The sequence below is a fragment of the Peromyscus eremicus genome, chromosome 2 (assembly GCF_949786415.1).
Source record: "Peromyscus eremicus chromosome 2, PerEre_H2_v1, whole genome shotgun sequence".
Taxonomy (NCBI): Eukaryota; Metazoa; Chordata; class Mammalia; order Rodentia; family Cricetidae; genus Peromyscus; species Peromyscus eremicus.
The window spans coordinates 2346124-2366240 of record NC_081417.1 but is presented as its reverse complement, the minus strand read 5'-3'; the positions used below and the strand labels follow the sequence as shown (position 1 = coordinate 2366240).

General features: G+C 36.5%; 1 protein-coding gene across 1 annotated transcript in view; it reads right to left on the bottom strand.

Annotated features, from left to right (window-relative positions):
* Sntg1 (syntrophin gamma 1) overlaps positions 1–20117 on the bottom strand; it is a 507378-nt gene that overhangs the window by 11699 nt on the left and 475562 nt on the right. Inside the window, exon 17 of the mRNA XM_059255595.1 lies at positions 12210–12320. Coding sequence (XP_059111578.1) covers positions 12210–12320 — 111 coding nt within the window. The remainder of the gene's footprint in view (positions 1–12209; positions 12321–20117) is intronic.

Sequence of the window (20117 nt, the reverse complement as noted above, 5' to 3'; positions counted from 1 at the left end):
ACTGAACTCCTGCAAATTAAAATATCTAAAAGAAATAGATAATTTTATCAATAAGTAACCTTATCAAAGTAAAATCAAGATTAGATAAACAATTTAAATAGACCTATAATCCCTAGTTTAGTAGCAGTCCTTAACAGTCCCCCCCCAAAAAAAAAATTCATGGCTAAATGGCTTTAGCAAAGAATTCCACCAGATTTTCAGTGAAGAGTTTAGTGTCAATACTATTCTAATTATCCCACAAAATAGAAACAGAAGGATCATTGTTCAATTCATTTTATGGGGCCACAGTTATTCTCATTCTCAAACCACATAAAGATTCAACAAAAAGGAGAATTATAAAACCATTTCCCCTTTGAGTACAAATGAAGAAATATCTGATAAAATACTTGCAAAGCAAATTCAAGAACACTTTGAGAAGATCATCCACCATGACAAAGTAAGCTTCATCCTAGAGATGAAGGGACAGTTCAATATATGAAAATCAGTAAATGTAATCCATACTATAAAAAAATGAAAGAAAAAAACCACTTGATCATATCTTTAACTACAGAATAGGCCTTTGACAGAACCCAACATGCCTTCATGATAAAAGTCCTAGAGTGATTAGGGAAACAATGGACATTCCTACATATAATAAAGGCATTTTACAGCAAGTCTATAGCCAACATCAAATTAAATGAATAGAAACTCAAACAATTTCACTAAAATCCTAAACAAGTCAACATTGTCCTCTTTTTCCATATCTATTCCGTATAGTACCTCGAAGTTTTAGCTAGAGCAATAAAGCAACTGACATAAATCAAGGAGATAAAAATTGAAAAGGAAGAAATCAACGGACCTTATTTGCAGATGATATGATAGTATAAATAAAAGATCCTAAAAATTCCATCAGCGAAATCTTACAACTGATAAACACATTCAGTTAAGTGGTTGGATATAAATGAACTAAAAAAAGAAAATCAGTAGCCCTCTTATATACAAATGACACATGGACTGAGGAAGAAATCAGGGAAACAAACACTTTCATCATAGTTCCAAACATATATACATACATACATTATATATATGTCTTGGGGTAACTCCAAACAAGCAAGTGAAAGATTTGTATGATAAAACAAGTCTTTGAAGAAAGAAATTGAAGAAGATATCATAAGATGTAAAGACTTTCCATGCTCATGGATCAGAAGGATTTTTGACATAGTTAAAATGGCCATCGTACCAAAAGCAGTCTACATATTTAGTACAATCACCATCAAAATTCTAACACAATTCTATACAGATTTTGAAAGGACTATTTTCAACTTCATATGAAAAAACAAAAACCCCAGGATAACCAAAATAATCTTCAACAATAAAATAAGTGCTGTAGGTATCACCATCAAAAATTTTAAGCTCTACTACAGTGATATAGTAATAAGAATTGCATATTATTTGCATAAAAACAGACACATTGATCAATGGGATTGAATTGAATACCCAGACACGAACCCAAATACATATGCACACCTCATTTTTGATAAAGAAGCCATTAATACACACTGGAAAAGGTAAGTATCTTCAACAAATAGTGCTGCTCAAACTGGAAACTGGATGTCTTATAAGTTGAAGAGTGGGAATAGATCAATATTCATCACTCTGCACAAAACCCAAGTCCAAATGGGTCAAAGACCTCAACATAAACCAGATACACTGGAATGGATAGAAGAGAAAGTGTGGAATAGCATTGAAAGCATTGACACAGGAGACAACTTTCTGAATAGGACACTGATAACATAGGCACTAAGATCAATAAGTAATTAATGGGACCTCGTGAAATGAAAAACTGGAAGACAAGGAACACCATCAATTAGATGAAGAGGCAGCCTACTCAATGGGAAAAAGTTTTTACCAACTCAACATCTGAAAGAGGACTAATATATGTAATATATAGTGAACTCAGAAGCTATAAATTGAAAATTCAATTCAATAAAAATTTGGGGTACAGATCAATAGAATTCTCAACAGAAGAATCTTAAATGGCTGAGAAACATTTAAAGAAATGTTCAACATTCTTACCTGCCATGTAAATGCAAATCAAAATTACTTTGAGATTCCATCTTGTAAATGTCATAGGAGTTATGATCAATAACATAATGACAGGTCATTCTAGAGAGGATGTGGAGCAAAGGGAACATTCCTCCATTGATGGTGGGAATGTAACCTTGTACTGCCACTTTGGAAATCAATATGAAGATTCTTCAGAAAATTAGGATTGATCTACCTCAAGACTCAGCCATATAGAAAAGGTTGCTCCATATTCCCACAAGGAAACTTGCTCAACTATGTTCATAGCAGCTTTATTCATAATAGATGGAAACTAGAAACAACCTAGATGCCCCTCAATAGAAACATAGTTAAACAAAATAGGATACATTTATACAATGAAGTATTACTCAGCTGTTAAAAAATAAGGCATCATGGAATTTTCAGGCAAAAAGATGGACTAGAAAACAAATCATCCTGAGTGAGGTAACAAGAGACACAGAAAGATATATATGGTATGTATCCACTCATAAGTGGATATTAACCATTACATAAATGATAACAAAGCCATAATCAGTAGATCCAGGGAGGTTAGATAAGGAGAAAGGGTGTAGGGCAAAGCATGGATGTCCCTAGGAAGGAGAAATAAAATATATTTCACTGGTGTTCCAGAGGAAATCATGTTGTGGGGATATGGGTTGGAGGGAGAGAGTAAATAGAGAATTGTTTGGCATTTGGGATGTGGTGTGGAAATCTAGCACAGTATAAACTGCACTATGAAGTCTATGAAGGTAATCCTAATGAGGACTCCTAGTAATAGGGGATACAGAATATCAACTGGCCATCTTTTGTACACAAGCTCAGGCTTCCAGTGGCTGTTCTGAGTGGCATTCCATTGATTTGTTTGCCAAGGGTGTCTCATGGAAATCCCCAAACAACCCAGACTGATGCTAAAACAAAAGGTTGCTCTCTGGAAACTGACAGAGTGGCTGCATTACCAAGGACAGCATCTACACAACTCATTGAAAATAGAGTAATAAAGCTTGTGCCTATATGGAACCTTCATCCCTATATTCTAGTCTCTTCAGTGTGAGAAGGCACTCCACAGACTACCAAAAAAACGAAATGTAGACACTAGCCCAGGCACAAAAGCTTTGATCTACAATCTCTCCTGCTGCAATATGTTAGTGGCATGGACCCCATGGTGACCACTGCTTGACAAAGTTCCAGTGATTCGACATTGTAGATCACAATTCTCTAGTACCTTTTTACTTTCATTTTGAATTATTCTCACTATGTGTTATGGGAGTTTTCTTATACTTTGGTGGAGGATGAAAATGTATACTATGGCAGTCTCCTTAAACAAAATAATTCTTTGGGAAAAACCTCTACCACTGTGGAAACTCTGATTACTCCCACAAAAGAATCCCCTTGGTGACCTGCTGAATACATGAAAAATTGAGAAGTTAAAGATTTACGAGCTGGGCACACCTTGCCCCCCCAAAGATGAAAAGGACACAATCAAGAAAAATAATGGACCCACATCCAGGGCCTGAGGCCATTAATGGAAAAAGTTCATTCAAAAAGTGAAGAATAATACCCATGATTAGTGGCTTACTGGATGAATGACAAGATCTGGTATGCCTCACAGGGAGCAGATTATGTTAAGAAGTTAGACTGGCTTGATCCCCCTCTGCCATATATGAGTATATACTGAAGAAATCAGAAGGGTATGGTATAATGGAAAAATTGTAAGATGCCAGGCTCTTCCCATTTGGTAAGATATGAGGTGAACTTGCCCTTATTATAAGACTAAGACACAAAGGAATGCAATTAAAAAACCAGCACAATGGTTATTATGCTGCATGGTGCAAATTCTGTATCATGTCCTTTGAGGAATGAAAATTGCTCTTATGAGTTTCTCTGGAATCAATGTCTGATATTTCCTGCCCACAAGGTCTGGGACTGTGTAGGAAGAAGTGTAAAAGGGTGCTTGGTGGGGTTACTGAAGCTTACAGAACTATAGACATTTAGATTCTTGCTAAACTTACTGCTTTTTGATTCAAGAAAAATGCTGTAATTAAGTTGATGACCACTTTCACCTTGGAATCACTGAGTGTGCTTTCAATATTGCTTGTGGTTAAACTATAATGCAATTATAGAGTATATAAAGTGTAGCCTATTTTCAGTAAACAGGCAGCTGTCCTGATTCACCCTCAGATTGTGTCAATCTCCTTCCTTTGCTGGCTCTACCTCTCCTCTTTGGGACCTGAACACTCCTGGAGCTGGACTCTGACATGATAGGATAATAGTGGCACACAACTTGAGGGAGTAGCCAACCAATGTCTTATTTGACTCAAAGCCCACTACATGGGAAGGTATCCATACCTAACATTGCTTAGGTAACCAAGAACCAGAGACTAGATAGCCCAAAGACGTAGGGTAACACCACACTCTACTGGTCAAACAAACAAAAAACAATGAAATGATTTTTGATAGTTTTCTGCTATACACATAAATCAGTGCCTTGTCCAGTCATCATCAGAAGGTATTCCTCTGACAGCAAATTGATATAGATGCAGAGACCAACACCCCTACATTATCTGGAGAGAGAGTCTGAATTAGAAGTCTCCATGAAATCCCTCCCCTCAGAGCTCTAGGGGAATCACATAAAAAAAGGAAGTGGAAATACTTTAAGAGTCAGAGGGCGTGGAGGACACTAGGAGAACAAGGCCCTCTGAATCATCCAAGCAAGATGCATATGAACTCACAGAGACTGAAGTAGCAAGCACAGGTCCTACATAGATCTGTACCAGGTCCTCTGCATATATATTATAGCTATTAGCTTAATATTTTTATGGAACTCCTGACAATGAGAATAGGTGAGTGTTTGACTATTTTGCTTGGTCTTGGAATCCTTTTCCTCCTGTGTCCTTGCTCTGTTCAACTTTGGTATGAAAGTTTTTCCTTCATCTTATTATATTTTATTTTGTTGTGCTTGGTTGTTATCTCTTAGAAGTCTATTATTTTCTAGTGACAGATAGGATAGGAAGTAGATCAAGAGGAGAGAAGTAGAGAGGAACTAGAAGGAATAGAGGGAGGGAAAACTATAATCAAGATATACTGTATGAGAAAAGAATATATTTTCATTAAAAAAGATCTTTTACAATAATTTCATGTGCAAAAAGAAAGATAAAATTTTTTAGCTACAATATGCAAAGCAAAAAAAATGATTTGGCTATAGAAGTCCAACCAGGTGCTGCATTCCTCAATGAATATGAGTATACTGAATTGAAAGAGAGCAGTGATGACTCACAGTGATACACACAGATGTCATCAAGTTTCCAGGAATTATCACACATCTCATGGCATATTTTCAACAGAGCCAAGTGGTAAAAGGTAAATGTGCCAAGCACACCCAAGTCCTCTCTAACATAAGACATGGGTGATAAGTAGTTTTCACTCAAAGGAGCCATTAAGAATTAGTCTACTAACCAAATATGTGGTGATGGAAAAGTCATTTTTTATTATGGAATTGGAATAACATAGCCTATTGGCTACATAATAGAAATTGTTGAAAGAGAAAACAGAAGTAACAAGATGTCCCATACTAGGGAATGTGGAGCTATTTTGAGAAATGTGTGTGACTAGGGATTGAAGACACAGGATTGCATGTTTTATGTGATCTCTGAGAACAGAGAAGATATGATGAAAGTAACCATGGAGACACTAACTTTTGTGACTGGTATTGACAGATGTTTGAGATTGTGGGACACCAGACTCCATCACTTAACATTTCTTTCCTTCCTTTTAGGTCATAATACTCAGGTGAATTTTTCTAAAATCTTGCAATTAACTATATGATTAAATGGAATAAGAACATTAATGAAGTATGTGTCTTCAGGAAAGGAGGTGTTCTCCCAGCTCTTGGTCTTCATCATAGCAACTAGACACAAGTTGTTTACCTGGTTCTCACACTGTCAGAGCTAGGTTTAAATCTCATGTTATTAGACTTCCTAGCCTGAGCTAGGAAGTACATCTTATCCATCATTTTATCACATTCTTTTTCACACCACAAGCCCATACTGGAAGTCATTAGGAAGAATTAACATACATAGAGTAGTATCTTCTGCAGTAGTGGCTAGGTGCATTTAGGCCCACCCTGGAATACTTCTGGGAGTTAGAAATGTTTAAAATTATTTTGACATCAAGAAACTGTCAATCTCAAATATTTGGTACTTTCTTTTTCTGGAGCTTAGTTTTAAGGCAGGAGAATAGGGACGGAGTGAGTGAAGTCAAGCCAGCCATGCACAAAATTAGTACACTAGAAAAGTAGTTGGCAAAAAGGAAAAAAGAAGTCTGGATAACGCCAGCCAAGGCTGAGCATGTCTGGCTTAAAGCCAAGGATGAGCACATCTGGCTAAGAGCTCTGGCACAGGGGTACTGAGTGCCTGGAGGTGACCTAAAGGCTCATCAAAATGCTAAAATGTACACCACTCAGTACAGTTTTAAGATCCTAATGAGATATGCAATGAATTAAGTTATACTTAGAAAAGCACGTAACAGAGAAGACCTGAGAAAGTCCATGGTATTCAATGAGCCAAAAAACCCATGCTGTGTGACACAAGAGCCCCCACACTTTGTACAGTGGGGTCACAGATGCTAAGGCTATTTCTTTTCTCTGGTCTGTTTACTACCTTGGAAGTGCATCTTTTTCTAATGAAGTTCCCCTTTTTCTGCTGTATCTGTGTGGTTCTGTTAAATCCTTTGTTTCAGGATATAGAAACCTCTAACTTGCCTGGAGTTGCGCAGTGTTTTATGCCTTTGATTCTCATGACCTGCCAGAGCTATCCGTTCTCACTTTTCCTTGAAACTGACCATTAGAACTATTAAACGAATGGCCATGTACCAAAGAGAAGAGCTAGTAGTGAATATCTAGACCAGACTCATACCTCAATGACTCTGAGAAAATTATCTGGAAATATGTTATAATTACCCTTTCTTGCAGTGATTTCAGAACATTGTTGTTCAGAAGGAGCTATGTATGTTTTCCTATAAATGTATATTCAGATTGTATCTATTGTGCATCCCTATTTAGGACATTATATTTTAAATTTTGAAGAGACTTTTTCTTCTCTAAATAAAACAGGTGTGCAGTTAGAAACTGAAAATATAAATTAATGAGAAGAATAGTTGTCTAAGCAATCAGAGCACAGTAGATTAGTTTTTTTTTTTTTTTTGTAAGATATTGTAAGATCTCTCAATACATGCTTGAAACCACAGGAAGTCCTGGTTCCTTTGCATGTGTTCTCAACTTAAACAGTGTTGAAAAACTCAAATGGAAGCAAAAAGCACTGTTATCCTGAATAAAATTATTACTATAACAAAACAATTAAAAATAATTTTAAAATCCTAAAACAACTTTTATTTAATGTCTTTAAATTAATGATAAGATTATTTCTATACAAGCCCATAAAAATCACAAATCAGTCTGAATTAAGCAAGTACTGTTTTTCTCATATATATACATACATATATATGTTAAAGTTAAGTTTATAAATTACTTAAAGTAGTAAGTTTACAATAACAATTAATAGAAGAGACATGGAACACCACCACATCCTTAGCGTTAGCGCTTGCTGTAGATGGCAGCAAACATGAAGACCAATGATCTGAAGGATGGGAAACAGTATACAGTGTGCTCTGTACTGATTATGACTCACAGTATTTTGTTTATAGTTACAATTGACCAGGGTGAGGAAGGCCCAGTATTTTTGGGTGGTTATATGTCAAAGAAACAGAGAGTAGGGCAGACCGATGAGGACTGTAATTCCCATTTTTGCCTTCATGAATTTACTGTGAGCTTCAGAGGACTTACTTGATTTTCAGAGGGAAATATTGTGAGTTAATACATAAAAAGAATTAATGTAATTTTTTAGAATAGAGTGACTCATAAATAAAAGTTTCTTAGCATTAACAATTCCTTTATTTGGATTTACTTAATTAAATTAAAGATTTATTTATTCTTATGTATAAGGGAATTTTGTTTGTGTGCATGTGTCTCTACCATATGTATGCATGGTGCTGGAGATGTCTGAAGAGGGTGTCCAATCCCATGAAATTGGGCTTGCAGATGATTGTGAGCCATCATGTGGCTGCTGAGCATGAAACTTGCATCATCTAGAGGAGCAGTGAGTACACTTAACTACAGGAGCAATATTTCTAGCCCCTCTTTAGGAATTCTTAATCAAAGACAGAAGAGTCCTGTTATTTGGGACTTCTGTATTGGAAAGGAGGCTGATTTCTTTAGCTGAGCACGTGGATTGTCAAATATAAACCCATGGATCTACATTCATCAGAGGTAAAAAGAAATGGGATTATTACTCTATACCCTGTGGATACTCATTTACACTCTTTTGGTTTTTGTGTGCAAATGGATGGTACTGTAATTTAAGGTCTTGTCCTTCCTTTATACTTCAAAAATTGTAGAATTTAAAACTGCATTATGGTCTAAGAGCAATGTTTTCCATATAGAAATCACATTCATTAATTTTTGCTTTTGCATCAAAGGACATACATTTATATTTACACTTTTTCTAATTTCTTTCCTCCAAAAGTTGCTAAAATAAAATGTTTTATTTCATATATATGTATATTTAAATGTATTTATAATATATATTTATACATATAAAAATATTTAATAATAATAATGATAATAATTCATTAAATGTGCTGTATCTTTCAAAATACTTAAAAAACAGCCAATGGCTGATTAGAATATTTAGTATGGGTACTCCCTTTATAAATGATGATTCATGCTATAAGAAAGGCAGGCCCCAATTTCTCATCTACCTCAGCTAGTACACAATTTAAAATCCATGAATTTTTTTTCCTGGAATCTATTGCTTTTTAGAATACTATTGCCTATAGGTTAATAAAATCATAGAACATGAAACCATGGATGAAAGGTTTCATATGTGCAGATTGCTTCAATAATGTGCTAGAGTACTCCAATATGCAGACAACTATTGAGAACATATTCCTAGGAAAAGTAGAAGTATGGAATCTAATACACAAGGTTATAGTCCTGTACCACTCCTTACATGACAGTTTTGACATGTTATTGACACAGAGAGTGATGCATATGGGGCCAGTAACAAGTTCTTCATTCTATATATACCCTTATATTCACCATAGACTTATCTGTCTTTGTGAGAGCTGATAGGATATGATTATGTCAGTGTACTGTTTTTCTGTAAATTAAATTTTCAGGTAATATGACCACAATCTTGATTCCAATATGTTTAAAAAGAAAACAGAAATTTAATAAATTATAAGGGATTCCACTCCATGGAACCCAAGTAAGTTTTTGAGGACTTGTCAAAAAGGTCCTGGGAAGCTTAATGAGGCTTGGAAAACATTGGGGAAATTTGTTATGTTTTTACGTAATGAAATGAGGATGCATGAGCTTGTGCTTTTAGAAAAAAAAATCTAGTGAACTTTTCCATGGTGATGTATCTCACACAACTCAAAACAAAACAAAAGAAACAAAGCTCACTCATGTCCTATGTAGGCCCAAACAAATTCCCTTAAATATTTCTTAAATGTCTCACAAACAAAGCGTTAAACACTATTCACAGCTTTTAATACAATGACATATAAGTCAATTGATCAGTGTCTCCAACCAAACATGTTTCCTCCATGTTTACAAATAATAATTCAATAACATGAGAAACAATAATTCACCTTGATTAAGTTGAAATGTAGGGATATTTCACTTTACACAGTAAGAAACAAAACCTTACAATCATATGTGATTTGGAATAGAAAAAAATGGTAAAAGTAAACATTCATTCATAATAAGCTGTCTCAATCTATTACTAAAGAAATATATACCTCAACAAAATGGAAAAAAAGAGGTAACAAGGCAGCAACTAACATTCTGGTCAATGGGGTCAGTAGAAAGCATGAAGACCATTACTGAGGCAACAATGTCTATGTCTATCATAACATTTTATACTCAGGTGTAACTTCCTGCCAAAAACATTTATTCAAAACAAAGACATGAAGATATCCAGATAGTGCAGGAAGAAATGAATTTGTTGTTGTTTGCTGACAAAATGATCTTATAAGAAAGGAAATACCAATGACCACCAAAGCCATCTAGAGCAAAGTATCACATCCAGTGAAGTAAGACATCAAGTCAGTTGACTTGAATAAACATAAATGTCCATCAACCAATTCACAGATAAAGAAATGTGTGTGCACATGATAGAGCAGCATTTAAACATTGAGTGAAATGCTGCTTACAACAGAAAGGCAGCATTGTATATAATGTTGCCCATACATTGGATATAAAGTAATATAATAGTAAAGGGAACAGAGTATTGTAAGAATATGAGTAAGACTAGGCATCAAAATGGTGAGAGAATCCTCAAAGCTACTATGCTGCAGTTAGCAAGAGGGATAAATAATATGGTTTTGATGTGGGGAAACAAGTCAATTGGCTTTTACTAGGTCTATGTGGGAGGAGTAGATTCGGAACATTGCTAGTGAAGAACAAATGCTGCATCAGAGTTTTCTGCAGTGACAGAATTATTTTGCTGTCTGGTGTGCATTCATTTTTACTTATGGTTCTCAAGAATGTATTTTTGAAACATGTAATACACAGAAAATGCCTGGGGAATTTGTCGCTGTTGTTCCTCTGTCCCTGAAAGTTGAATGTGTCTCACTGTGACTCTCCTTTTTTGAAATTCCTTGTGTTTGTTGTGTATATTTTTTTTTGAGATTATCTCTAACAATCAAATACTGCACTGCTGTTGCAAGATTACCCATATTAGAATGTGTGCTGTGTTTTAAAAACTTAAGAAAGCCATCCAGAGTTATCATAAATAAGTTTATATTAGTATGCACCTATAGCAACACCAAAATCATCATAAAGAGCAGTATAAGTGCCAGCACTATGATGCTTCATTGATAGCTAGGGAGAAAAGAGAGGGCAAATAACAAAGGCAAGGGCTGTGAAGGTAGGACACCACATCAGAGTGAAGGTCCAGAAACTGTAAACTACATGAGAAGGCAGTGAAAAAGACACATTTCTAACCTGATGGGATACAAAGGGAAGGTGAGAATATGGTTACACCCATGCATTAGAAATACGAAAGAGAAGGAATAAGCACATGAAAGCTAGGACCACAGTTTCTACTTCAGCAAATACAGATATAAATGTAGGAGAGACTTCTCAAGAAGGATGCAGACATAAGAAAGGAAAGGTAGAAAAAGGGCATAGGCAGACATACAAGACAAAGCAGGGCTATCAGCTTGTTAAAAGGAATGCTTCTGGTCAGAAAGTAGAATAGTGTGGTAAGCAACTGCATAGAACATCACACAGAGCTATGCTTGGGAAGGCTTTGAAACTCAGTCTAAGACTCACCCTGAACTTAGGGAAATGATTTCAGAAATAAATTGAGGTAATTTGACTTCATAGAAGAAAAAATACATTGGATTTCCACGTCACAGGATTAAATTTTCAATTTCTTCCTCAGAGAAATAATATTTTTATGATTTATTTTAACTCAAACAATCTTACTGTCAATTTCATTATACAATAAAGGAAATAAGTTAAATTTTGAATTTTTGCAATTATAAATAATTATATATATATAATTGTTTAAACTTTCTATTGAAATAACAACATAGCTATCATATTCCAGATCGCTATGACTTATATAAAGCAATGTGAAAAGTCATTGACTAATTAATCTTCTTTAAAACATAATTACTTAGCAATTATTCAGTATTTGCTTAAAACATTTTCTTTGGGAATTTATATTTACATTTAAGGTTTGATGGATTATTATGAAAGAGCTAGTTTTTTCAAAGTATTTTTTTAATGAAAAAACAGTCATATGTCTCCTTCAGGTCTTAGCATACTGTTTTATTCTCACATAATTTTAGTTCATACCAGAGTAAAACTAAAACCCAGAAGCAGTCGAATATAATTTTTCTGGAGTGATGCCTTTCAGTGAAAATCTATCACTAGAGAATTAAAGCAAAAGTACTCTAGGGTCAGAGCAATATTTCAAGGTAGACAAAGAATATTTGTACTTATTGGTCCTAAACCTTCTCCTCATTGCGTCTTCAAGACACTGATGCAATTGGAAATTCAATGGGTTTCTTGTGTTTACCTTTGCTTCAATTTGTTTAGTATCTGGATTCTGAAACAAAAATTTGATTTTGCTTTTGCCATCATCTGAGGAGCCTTTAAGTTGAGAAAATTTATACCTCCATAGTACAGCCTAAAAGGAGACAGAAAGGAAAATGTAAATCAACAAAGTTAATGTCTGCATTCAAGTCAAGAAATTACATAATTAATATATAAAAGTTAATCTTATTTAGTAATATGTTCCAATATTAATATATAAATTTAAATGAATTTTTCAAAGCCTATATTTTAATATTCAATCTGTTCTTTTACATATATATCAGGTGACTCCCATGTTTCTCAAAGACATAACTTAAAGAAATTCTTCACTGAGATAAGACTATTCCATTCCAAGCAAAATGAAAAATGTTCCTGGGAAAAATATCTCTACTCTATGATTATCTAAAATATCTCTATTCTATGATTTATCTAATATTGGTCCTGAGAAAACAAGTTCAGTAAAAGTTTCAAGGGTACACCTAAGTACATAACCAAGATTGAGAAAATATTTGTTTCTATCCAAAGTGTGTGTGTGTGTGTGTGTGTGTGTGTGTACGTGTGTGTGTGTGTGTGTGTACGTGTGTGTGTGTGTGTGTGTGTGTATTAAGAATATGTAAAGAATATTGCTTGTTCAGTGCACTTTAGTTGAAAAATAATCCACTGTGGATCAAGGAAAATACTCCTACACTGCTGGAATGCAAACTTGTACAGCCACTGAGGAAATCAGTATGGCGCTTCCTCAGAAGGATGGGAATCAATCTACTTCAAAGATCCAGCTACATTGCTCTTGGGCAAATACCCAAAGAATATGTCATTATACTACAAGAAGGACACTTGCTCAATCATTTTTATCGCTCCTCTATTAATTATAGCCAGAAATTGTAAACACCCTAGATATCCCCCAACAGAAGAATAGATGAAGAAAATGGAGTACATTTACACAATAGAGTATTACTCAGCTCTCTAAAAACATGATATCATGAAATTTGTGGGCAAATGAATGGAATTAGGTAACATCATCTTTAGAAGGTAACCCAGACCCAGAGAGATAAATATGGTATCTATTCATTTACACACAAATATTAGCCATTAAATAAATAATAACAAAGTTACAATCTATAGACACAAAGAAGTTAGACATACAGAAAAGGAATGGGGTCAGGAGACGTAGATCTCCCTGGGAGGGAAAAATGCAATAAATTTTATGAGAGAACAGGGACTGGAAGTGGTACATAAATGGAAGGATCAGGTAAAGTGTGGGAGGGCACATGGAGTTGACAGAGAGAATGTGAATAGAGAGAGCTCGAACTGAGAGCCATTAGTGGAGCAGTAGGGAAACTTCCTAAAATGTATGAAAGCATCCTAATGAAGTTTCTAAACAACAAGTAAGACAGAGCCTCAGCTGTCCATTTCTTGTCATCAAACAAAGCTTCCAGTACTGGGATTGAGTTACACCCAATTGAGTTGTTGGCCAAAGAGGCCACACAGAAATCACTAAACAACTTAAGCTATTGCCAAGAAAATAGGTTGCTCTTCACAAACTGACTGCAAGGCTCCATTGCTAAAGACAGTACCCACACAACTCATTGAACATTGAGAAGTAGAACTGGTGCCTACATAGAACTTAAAATATCAGAAGGCTAGCTACATCTACGAATCTTAATTACTGAGTATCCTTTAAGTGTCACACAGAGACCACAAATTAAGTGACAGAATATTGTTCTTCTAGTGTATAATATTGGGTTTTACTGTGAAAACCAAGCTATCACTAGCAATCCTTAGGTAGTAGGGACTTACTAAATGACTATCACAGGTGATAGATATCGAACCATCGTAATTTCTCTATGCATATACTTGGTGTCCTGCTCACGTGATCAGCTCAGCACACTATTCAATTGGCTTCATTCCTAAACAATCTATATTCTACTTTCCTCACCCATATGTGTCACTGTCATATTTTTATAGATTTTCTTTGAAATCCTTGTGCACACATTAATTTGAGAGAAGATTAATAACAGATTATTCATTAATCCATAAAACTAGTGGGAGGCAATGTTTCAATTTAAACCATGCTAGACAATCTTTTGATAAAGGAGAGGGTGGCAAGACACCTTCATGCAAATTGAAGCCCAATGCAGATGCTGTATCATGAGCTAGGAGATGGGAACCAGAAGAGTTGGAAGATTACTTCCAACTGATAATAAAATGTGGAATACTTTAGCTTTATCACATGTTACCCCATAATCACCAAAATTGATAATTCTTATGGCTTTTTTTTTATTTATAAGGGTATTTTTATTTTATTTTTTTTAATTTTTATTTTGCAATACAATTAAGTTCTACATACAGGCACAGATTCCCTTGTTCTCCCCCGTCCCACCCCCCTCACCTTCCCCCCAGCCCGCCCCCCATTCCAATCTCCTCCAGGGCAAAGCCTTCCCCACAGACTGAGATCAACCTGGTGGACTCAGTCCAGGTAGGTCCAGTCCCCTCCTCCCAGGCCGAGCCAAGCAACCCTGCATAGGCCCCAGGTTTCAAACAGCCGACTCATGCAATGAGCACAGGACCCAGTGCCAATGCCTGGATGCCTCCCAAACAGATCAGGCCAATCAACTGTCTCACCCACTCAGAGGGCCTGATCCAGTTGGTGACCCCTCAGCCATTGGTTCATATTTCATGTGTTTCCGTTTGTTTGGCTATTTGTCTCTGTGCTTTATCTGACCTTGGTCTCAACAATTCTCTCTCATATAAACCCTCCTCATTCTCGCTAATTGGACTCCCAGAGATCCACCTGGGGCCTAGTCATGGATCTCTGCATCCAGATCCCTCAGTAGTTGGATGAGGTTTCTAGCACGACAATTAGGGTGTTTGGCCATCCCATCACCAGAGTAGGTCAATTCGGACTGTCTCTCGACCATTGCCAGCAGTCTGTTGTGGGGGTATCTTTGTGGATTTCTGTGGGCCTCTCTAGCACTTTGTTTCTTCCTATTCTCATGTGGTCTTCATTTACCATGGTCTCCTATTCCTTGTCCTCCCTCTCTGTTGTTCATCCAGCTGGAATCTCCCACTCACCCAAGCTCTCTTTCCCTCGACCCTCGCCCTTCACTACCCCCATTCCTGTCCAGGCTGTTCATGTAGATCTCATTCCATTTCTCTGTCATTGGGCGATCCCTGTGTCTTTCTTGGGGTCCTGTTTTCCAGGTAGCCTGCCTGGTGATGTAAGTAGCAGTCCAGTCATCCTTGTTCTACATCTAGTATCCTGTTATGAGTGAGTACATACCATGTTTGTCTTTCTGAGTCTGGGATACCTCACTCAGGATGATTTTTTCTAGGTCCATCCATTTGTCTGCAAACCTCATGATGTCATTGTTTTTCTCTGCTGAGTAGTATTCCATTGTGTATATGTACCACATTTTGTTTATCCATTCTTCAGTTGAAGGGCATCTAGGTTGTTTCCATGTTCTGGCTATTACAAACAATGCTGATATGAACATAGCTGAACAAGTGCTCTTGTGGTGTGGTTGAGCATTCCTTGGGTATATGCCCAAGAGTGGTATAGCTGGATCTTGGGGGAGATGGATTCCCAATTTTCTAAGAAAGCGCCATATTGATTTCCAAAGTGGTTGTACAAGCTTGCATTCCCACCAGCAGTGGAGGAGAGTTCCCCTAGCTCCACATCCTCTCCAGCATAAGGTGTCTTCAGTGTTTTTGATCTTAGCCATTCTGACAGGCGTAAGGTGGTATCTCAGAGTTGTTTTGATTTGCATTTCCCTGATGATTAGGGATGTTGAGCAATTCCTTAAATGTCTTTCAGCCATTTGAGTTTCCTCTGTTGAGAATTCTCTGTTTAGTTCTATAGCCCATTTCTTAATTGGACTGTTGGGCATTTTGATGTCTAATTTCTTGAGTTCCTTATATATTCTGGTTATCAGTCCTCTGTCAGATGTGGGATTGGTGAATATCTTTTCCCATTCTGTAGGCTGTCGCTTTGCTTTGTTGACCGTATCCTTTGCCCTACAAAAGCTTCTCAGTTTCAAGAGGTCCCATTGATTGATTGTTTCTCTCAGTGTCTGTGCTACTGGTGTTCTATTTAGAAAGTGGTCTCCTATGCCAATGCGTTCAAGACTACTTCCTACTTTCTCTTCTAGCAGGTTCAGAGTAGCTGGGTTTATGTTGAGGTCCTTGATCCACTTGGACTTAAGTTTTGTGCACGGTGATAGATATGGATCTATTTGCAGCCTTCTACATGTTGATATCCAGTTTTGCCAGCACCATTTGTTGAAGATGCTTTCTTTTTTCCATTGTGCACTTTTGGCTTCTTTGTCAAAAATTATTTGTTTATAGGTGTGCGGATTAATATCAGGGTCTTCAATTCGATTCCATTGGTCCACATGTCGGTTTTTATGCCAGTACCAAGCTGTTTTTATTACTGTAGCTCTATAGTACAGCTTGAAGTCAGGGATCGTGATGCCTCCAGAGGTTGTTTTATTGTACAGGATTCTTTTGGCTATCCTGGGTTTTTTGTTTTTCCATATGAAGTTGAGTATTATTCTTTCCAGGTCTGTGAAGAATTGTGTTGGTATTTTGATGGGGATTGCATTGAATCTGTAGATTGCTTTTGGTAAGATTGCCATTTTTACTATGTTAGTCCTGGCTATCCATGAGCATGGGAGATCTTTCCATTTTCTGACATCTTCTTCAATTTCTTTTTTCAGGGACTTAAAGTTCTTGTCATATAGGTCCTTCACTTGCTTGGTTAGTGTTACCCCAAGGTATTTTATGTCATTTGTGGCTATAGTAAAGGGTGATGTATCTCTGATTTCCTTCTCAGCTTTTTTGTCCATTGTATATAGGAGGGCTACTGATTTTTTTGAGTTGATCTTGTATCCTGCTATGTTGCTGAAGGTGTTTATAAGTTGTATCAGTTCCTTGGTGGAATCTTTGGGGTTGCTCAAGTATACTATCATGTCATCTGCAAATAGGGAAAGCTTGACTTCTTCCTTTCCAATTTGTATCCCCTTAATCTCCTTATGTTGTCTTATTGCTCTGGCTAGAACTTCAAGTACTATATTGAATAAGTATGGGGAGAGCGGACAGCCTTGCCTCGTTCCTGATTTTAGTGGAATTGCTTTGAGTTTCTCTCCATTTAATTTGATGTTGGCTGTTGGCTTGCTGTAAATTGCCTTTATTATGTTTAGGTATGTTCCCTGTATTCCTGATCGCTCCAAGACCTTTATCATGAAGGGGTGTTGGATTTTGTCAAATGCCTTTTCAGCATCTAGTGAGATGATCATGTGGTTTTTTTCTTTGAGTTTGTTTATATGGTGTATCACATTGACAGACTTTCGTATGTTGAACCATCCTTGCATCCCTGGAATGAATCCTACTTGATCATGGTGGATAATTGTTTTGATGTGGTCTTGGAATCTGTTTGCCAGTATTTTATTGAGTATTTTTGCATCAATGTTCATGAGGGAGATCGGTCTGTAGTTCTCTTTCTTTGTTGTATCCTTGTTTGGTTTGGGAATCAGGGTAATTGTAGCCTCATAGAAGGAGTTTGGTAATGTTCCTTCTGTTTCTATTGTGTGGAACAATTTAGAGAGTATTGGTATTAACTCTTCTTTGAAGATCTGGTAGAATTCTGCACTGAAACCATCTGGTCCTGGGCTTTTTTTGGTTGGGAGACTTTTAATGACTGTTTCTATTTCGTTAGGGGTTATTGGACTATTTAAATAGTTTATCTGGTCTTGATTTAATTTAGGTATGTGGTAACTATCCAGAAAATTATCCATTTCTTTTAGGTTTTCCAGTTTTGTGGAATAGAGGTTTTTGAAGTATGACCTGATGATTCTCTGGATTTCCTCAATGTCTGTTGTTATGTCCCCCTTTTCATTTCTGATTTTGTTGATTTGGATGCTCTCTCTCTGTCTTTTGGTTAGTTTGGATAAGGGCTTGTCTATCTTGTTGATTTTCTCAAAGAACCAACTCTTTGTTTCATTAATTTTTTGTATTGTTCTCTTTGTTTCTATTTTATTGATTTCAGCTCTCACTTTGATAATTTCCTGGCATCTATTTTTCCTGGGAGACTTTGCTTCTTCCTGTTCTAGAACTTTCAGGTGTGCTGTTAAGTCACTAGTGTGAGATTTCTCCAGTTTATTTATGTGGGCGTTTAGTGCTATGAATTTCCCTCTTAGTACTGCTTTCATAGTGTCCCATAGGTTTGGATATGTGGTGTCTTCATTTTCGTTGATCTCTAGGAAGTCTTTAATTTCTTTCTTTATTTCTTCCTTAACCCATTGGTGATTCAGGTGGGTATTGTTCAGTTTCCATGAGATTGTAGGTTTTCTGTAGTTTTTGTTGTTGTTGAAATCCAACTTTAGACCATGGTGGTCTGATAGAACACAGGAGGTTATTCCAATTGTTTTGTATCTGTTTAGATTTGTTTTGTGACCAAGTATGTGGTCGATTTTAGAGAAGGTTCCATGGGGTGCTGAGAAGAAGGTATATTCTTTTTTGTTAGGATGGAATGTTCTGTAGATGTCGATTAAGTCCATTTGAGTCATGACATCAGTTAAGTCCTTTATTTCTCTGTTAAGTTTCGATTTGGGGGATCTGTCCAGTGGTGAAAGTGGGGTGTTGAGGTCTCCCACTATTAATGTGTGGGGTTTTATATGTGATTTAAGCTTTAATAATGTTTCTTTTACATATGTGGGTGCCCTTGTGTTTGGGGCATAAATGTTCAGAATTGAGACTTCATCTTGGTGGATCTTTCCTGTGATGAGTATGTAATGCCCTTCTTGATCTCTTTTGATTGATTTTAGTTTGAAGTCTATTTTGCTGGATATCAGGATGGCTACACCCGCTTGTTTCTTAAGACCGTTTGATTGGAAAGTCTTTTCCCAGCCTTTTATTTTTAGGTAGTGTCTGTCTTTGAATTTGAGATGTGTTTGTTGTTTGCAGCAGAAAGATGGGTCCTGCTTTCGTATCCATTCTGTAAGCCTATGTCTTTTTATAGGTGAGTTAAGTCCATTGATATTGAGGGATATTAATGTCCAGTGATTGTTCATTCCTGTTATTTTTTGGTGGTGATGTGTGTGTACTTTTCTTCGTTGGGGTTTACTGCTGTGGCTTTATCTATTGCCTGAATTTTCAAGGGTGTATCTGACTTCCTTAGGTTGGAATTTTCCTTCTAGTGCTTTCTGTAGGGCTGGGTTTGTGGATAAATATTGTTTAAATCTGGCTTTGTCATAGAATGTCTTGTTCACTCCATCTATGATGATTGAAAGTTTTGCTGGGTATATTAGTCTAGGCTGACATCCATGGTCTCTTAGTGTCTGCATTACATCTGTCCAGGACCTTCTGGCTTTCAAAGTCTCCATTGAGAAATCGGGTGTTATTCTGATAGGTTTGCCTTTATATGTCACTTGGCCTTTTTCCTTTGCTGCTCTTAATATTCTTTCTTTATTCTGTACGTTTAATTGTCTAATTATTATGTGGCGAGGGGACTTTTTTTGGGGGTCTAGTCTGTTTGGTGTTCTATAGGCTTCCTGTATCTTCATAAGCATTTCCTTCTTTAAGTTGGGAAAGTTTTCTTCTATGATCTTGTTGAATATATTTTCTGTGCCCTTGAGTTGGTATTCTTCTCCTTCTTCTACCCCTATTATTCGTAGGTTTGGTCTTTTCATGGTGTCCCAAATTTCTTGGACATTTTGGTTCATGACTTTGTTGACTTTAGTGTTTTCTTTGACTGATGAATCTATTTCTTCTATTGTATCTTCAACGCTAGAGATTCTCTCTTCCATCTCTTGCATTCTGTTGATTATACTTGCATCTGAAGTTCCCAATCGTTTTCTCAGATTTTCTATTTCCAGCATTCCCTCTGTTTGTGTCT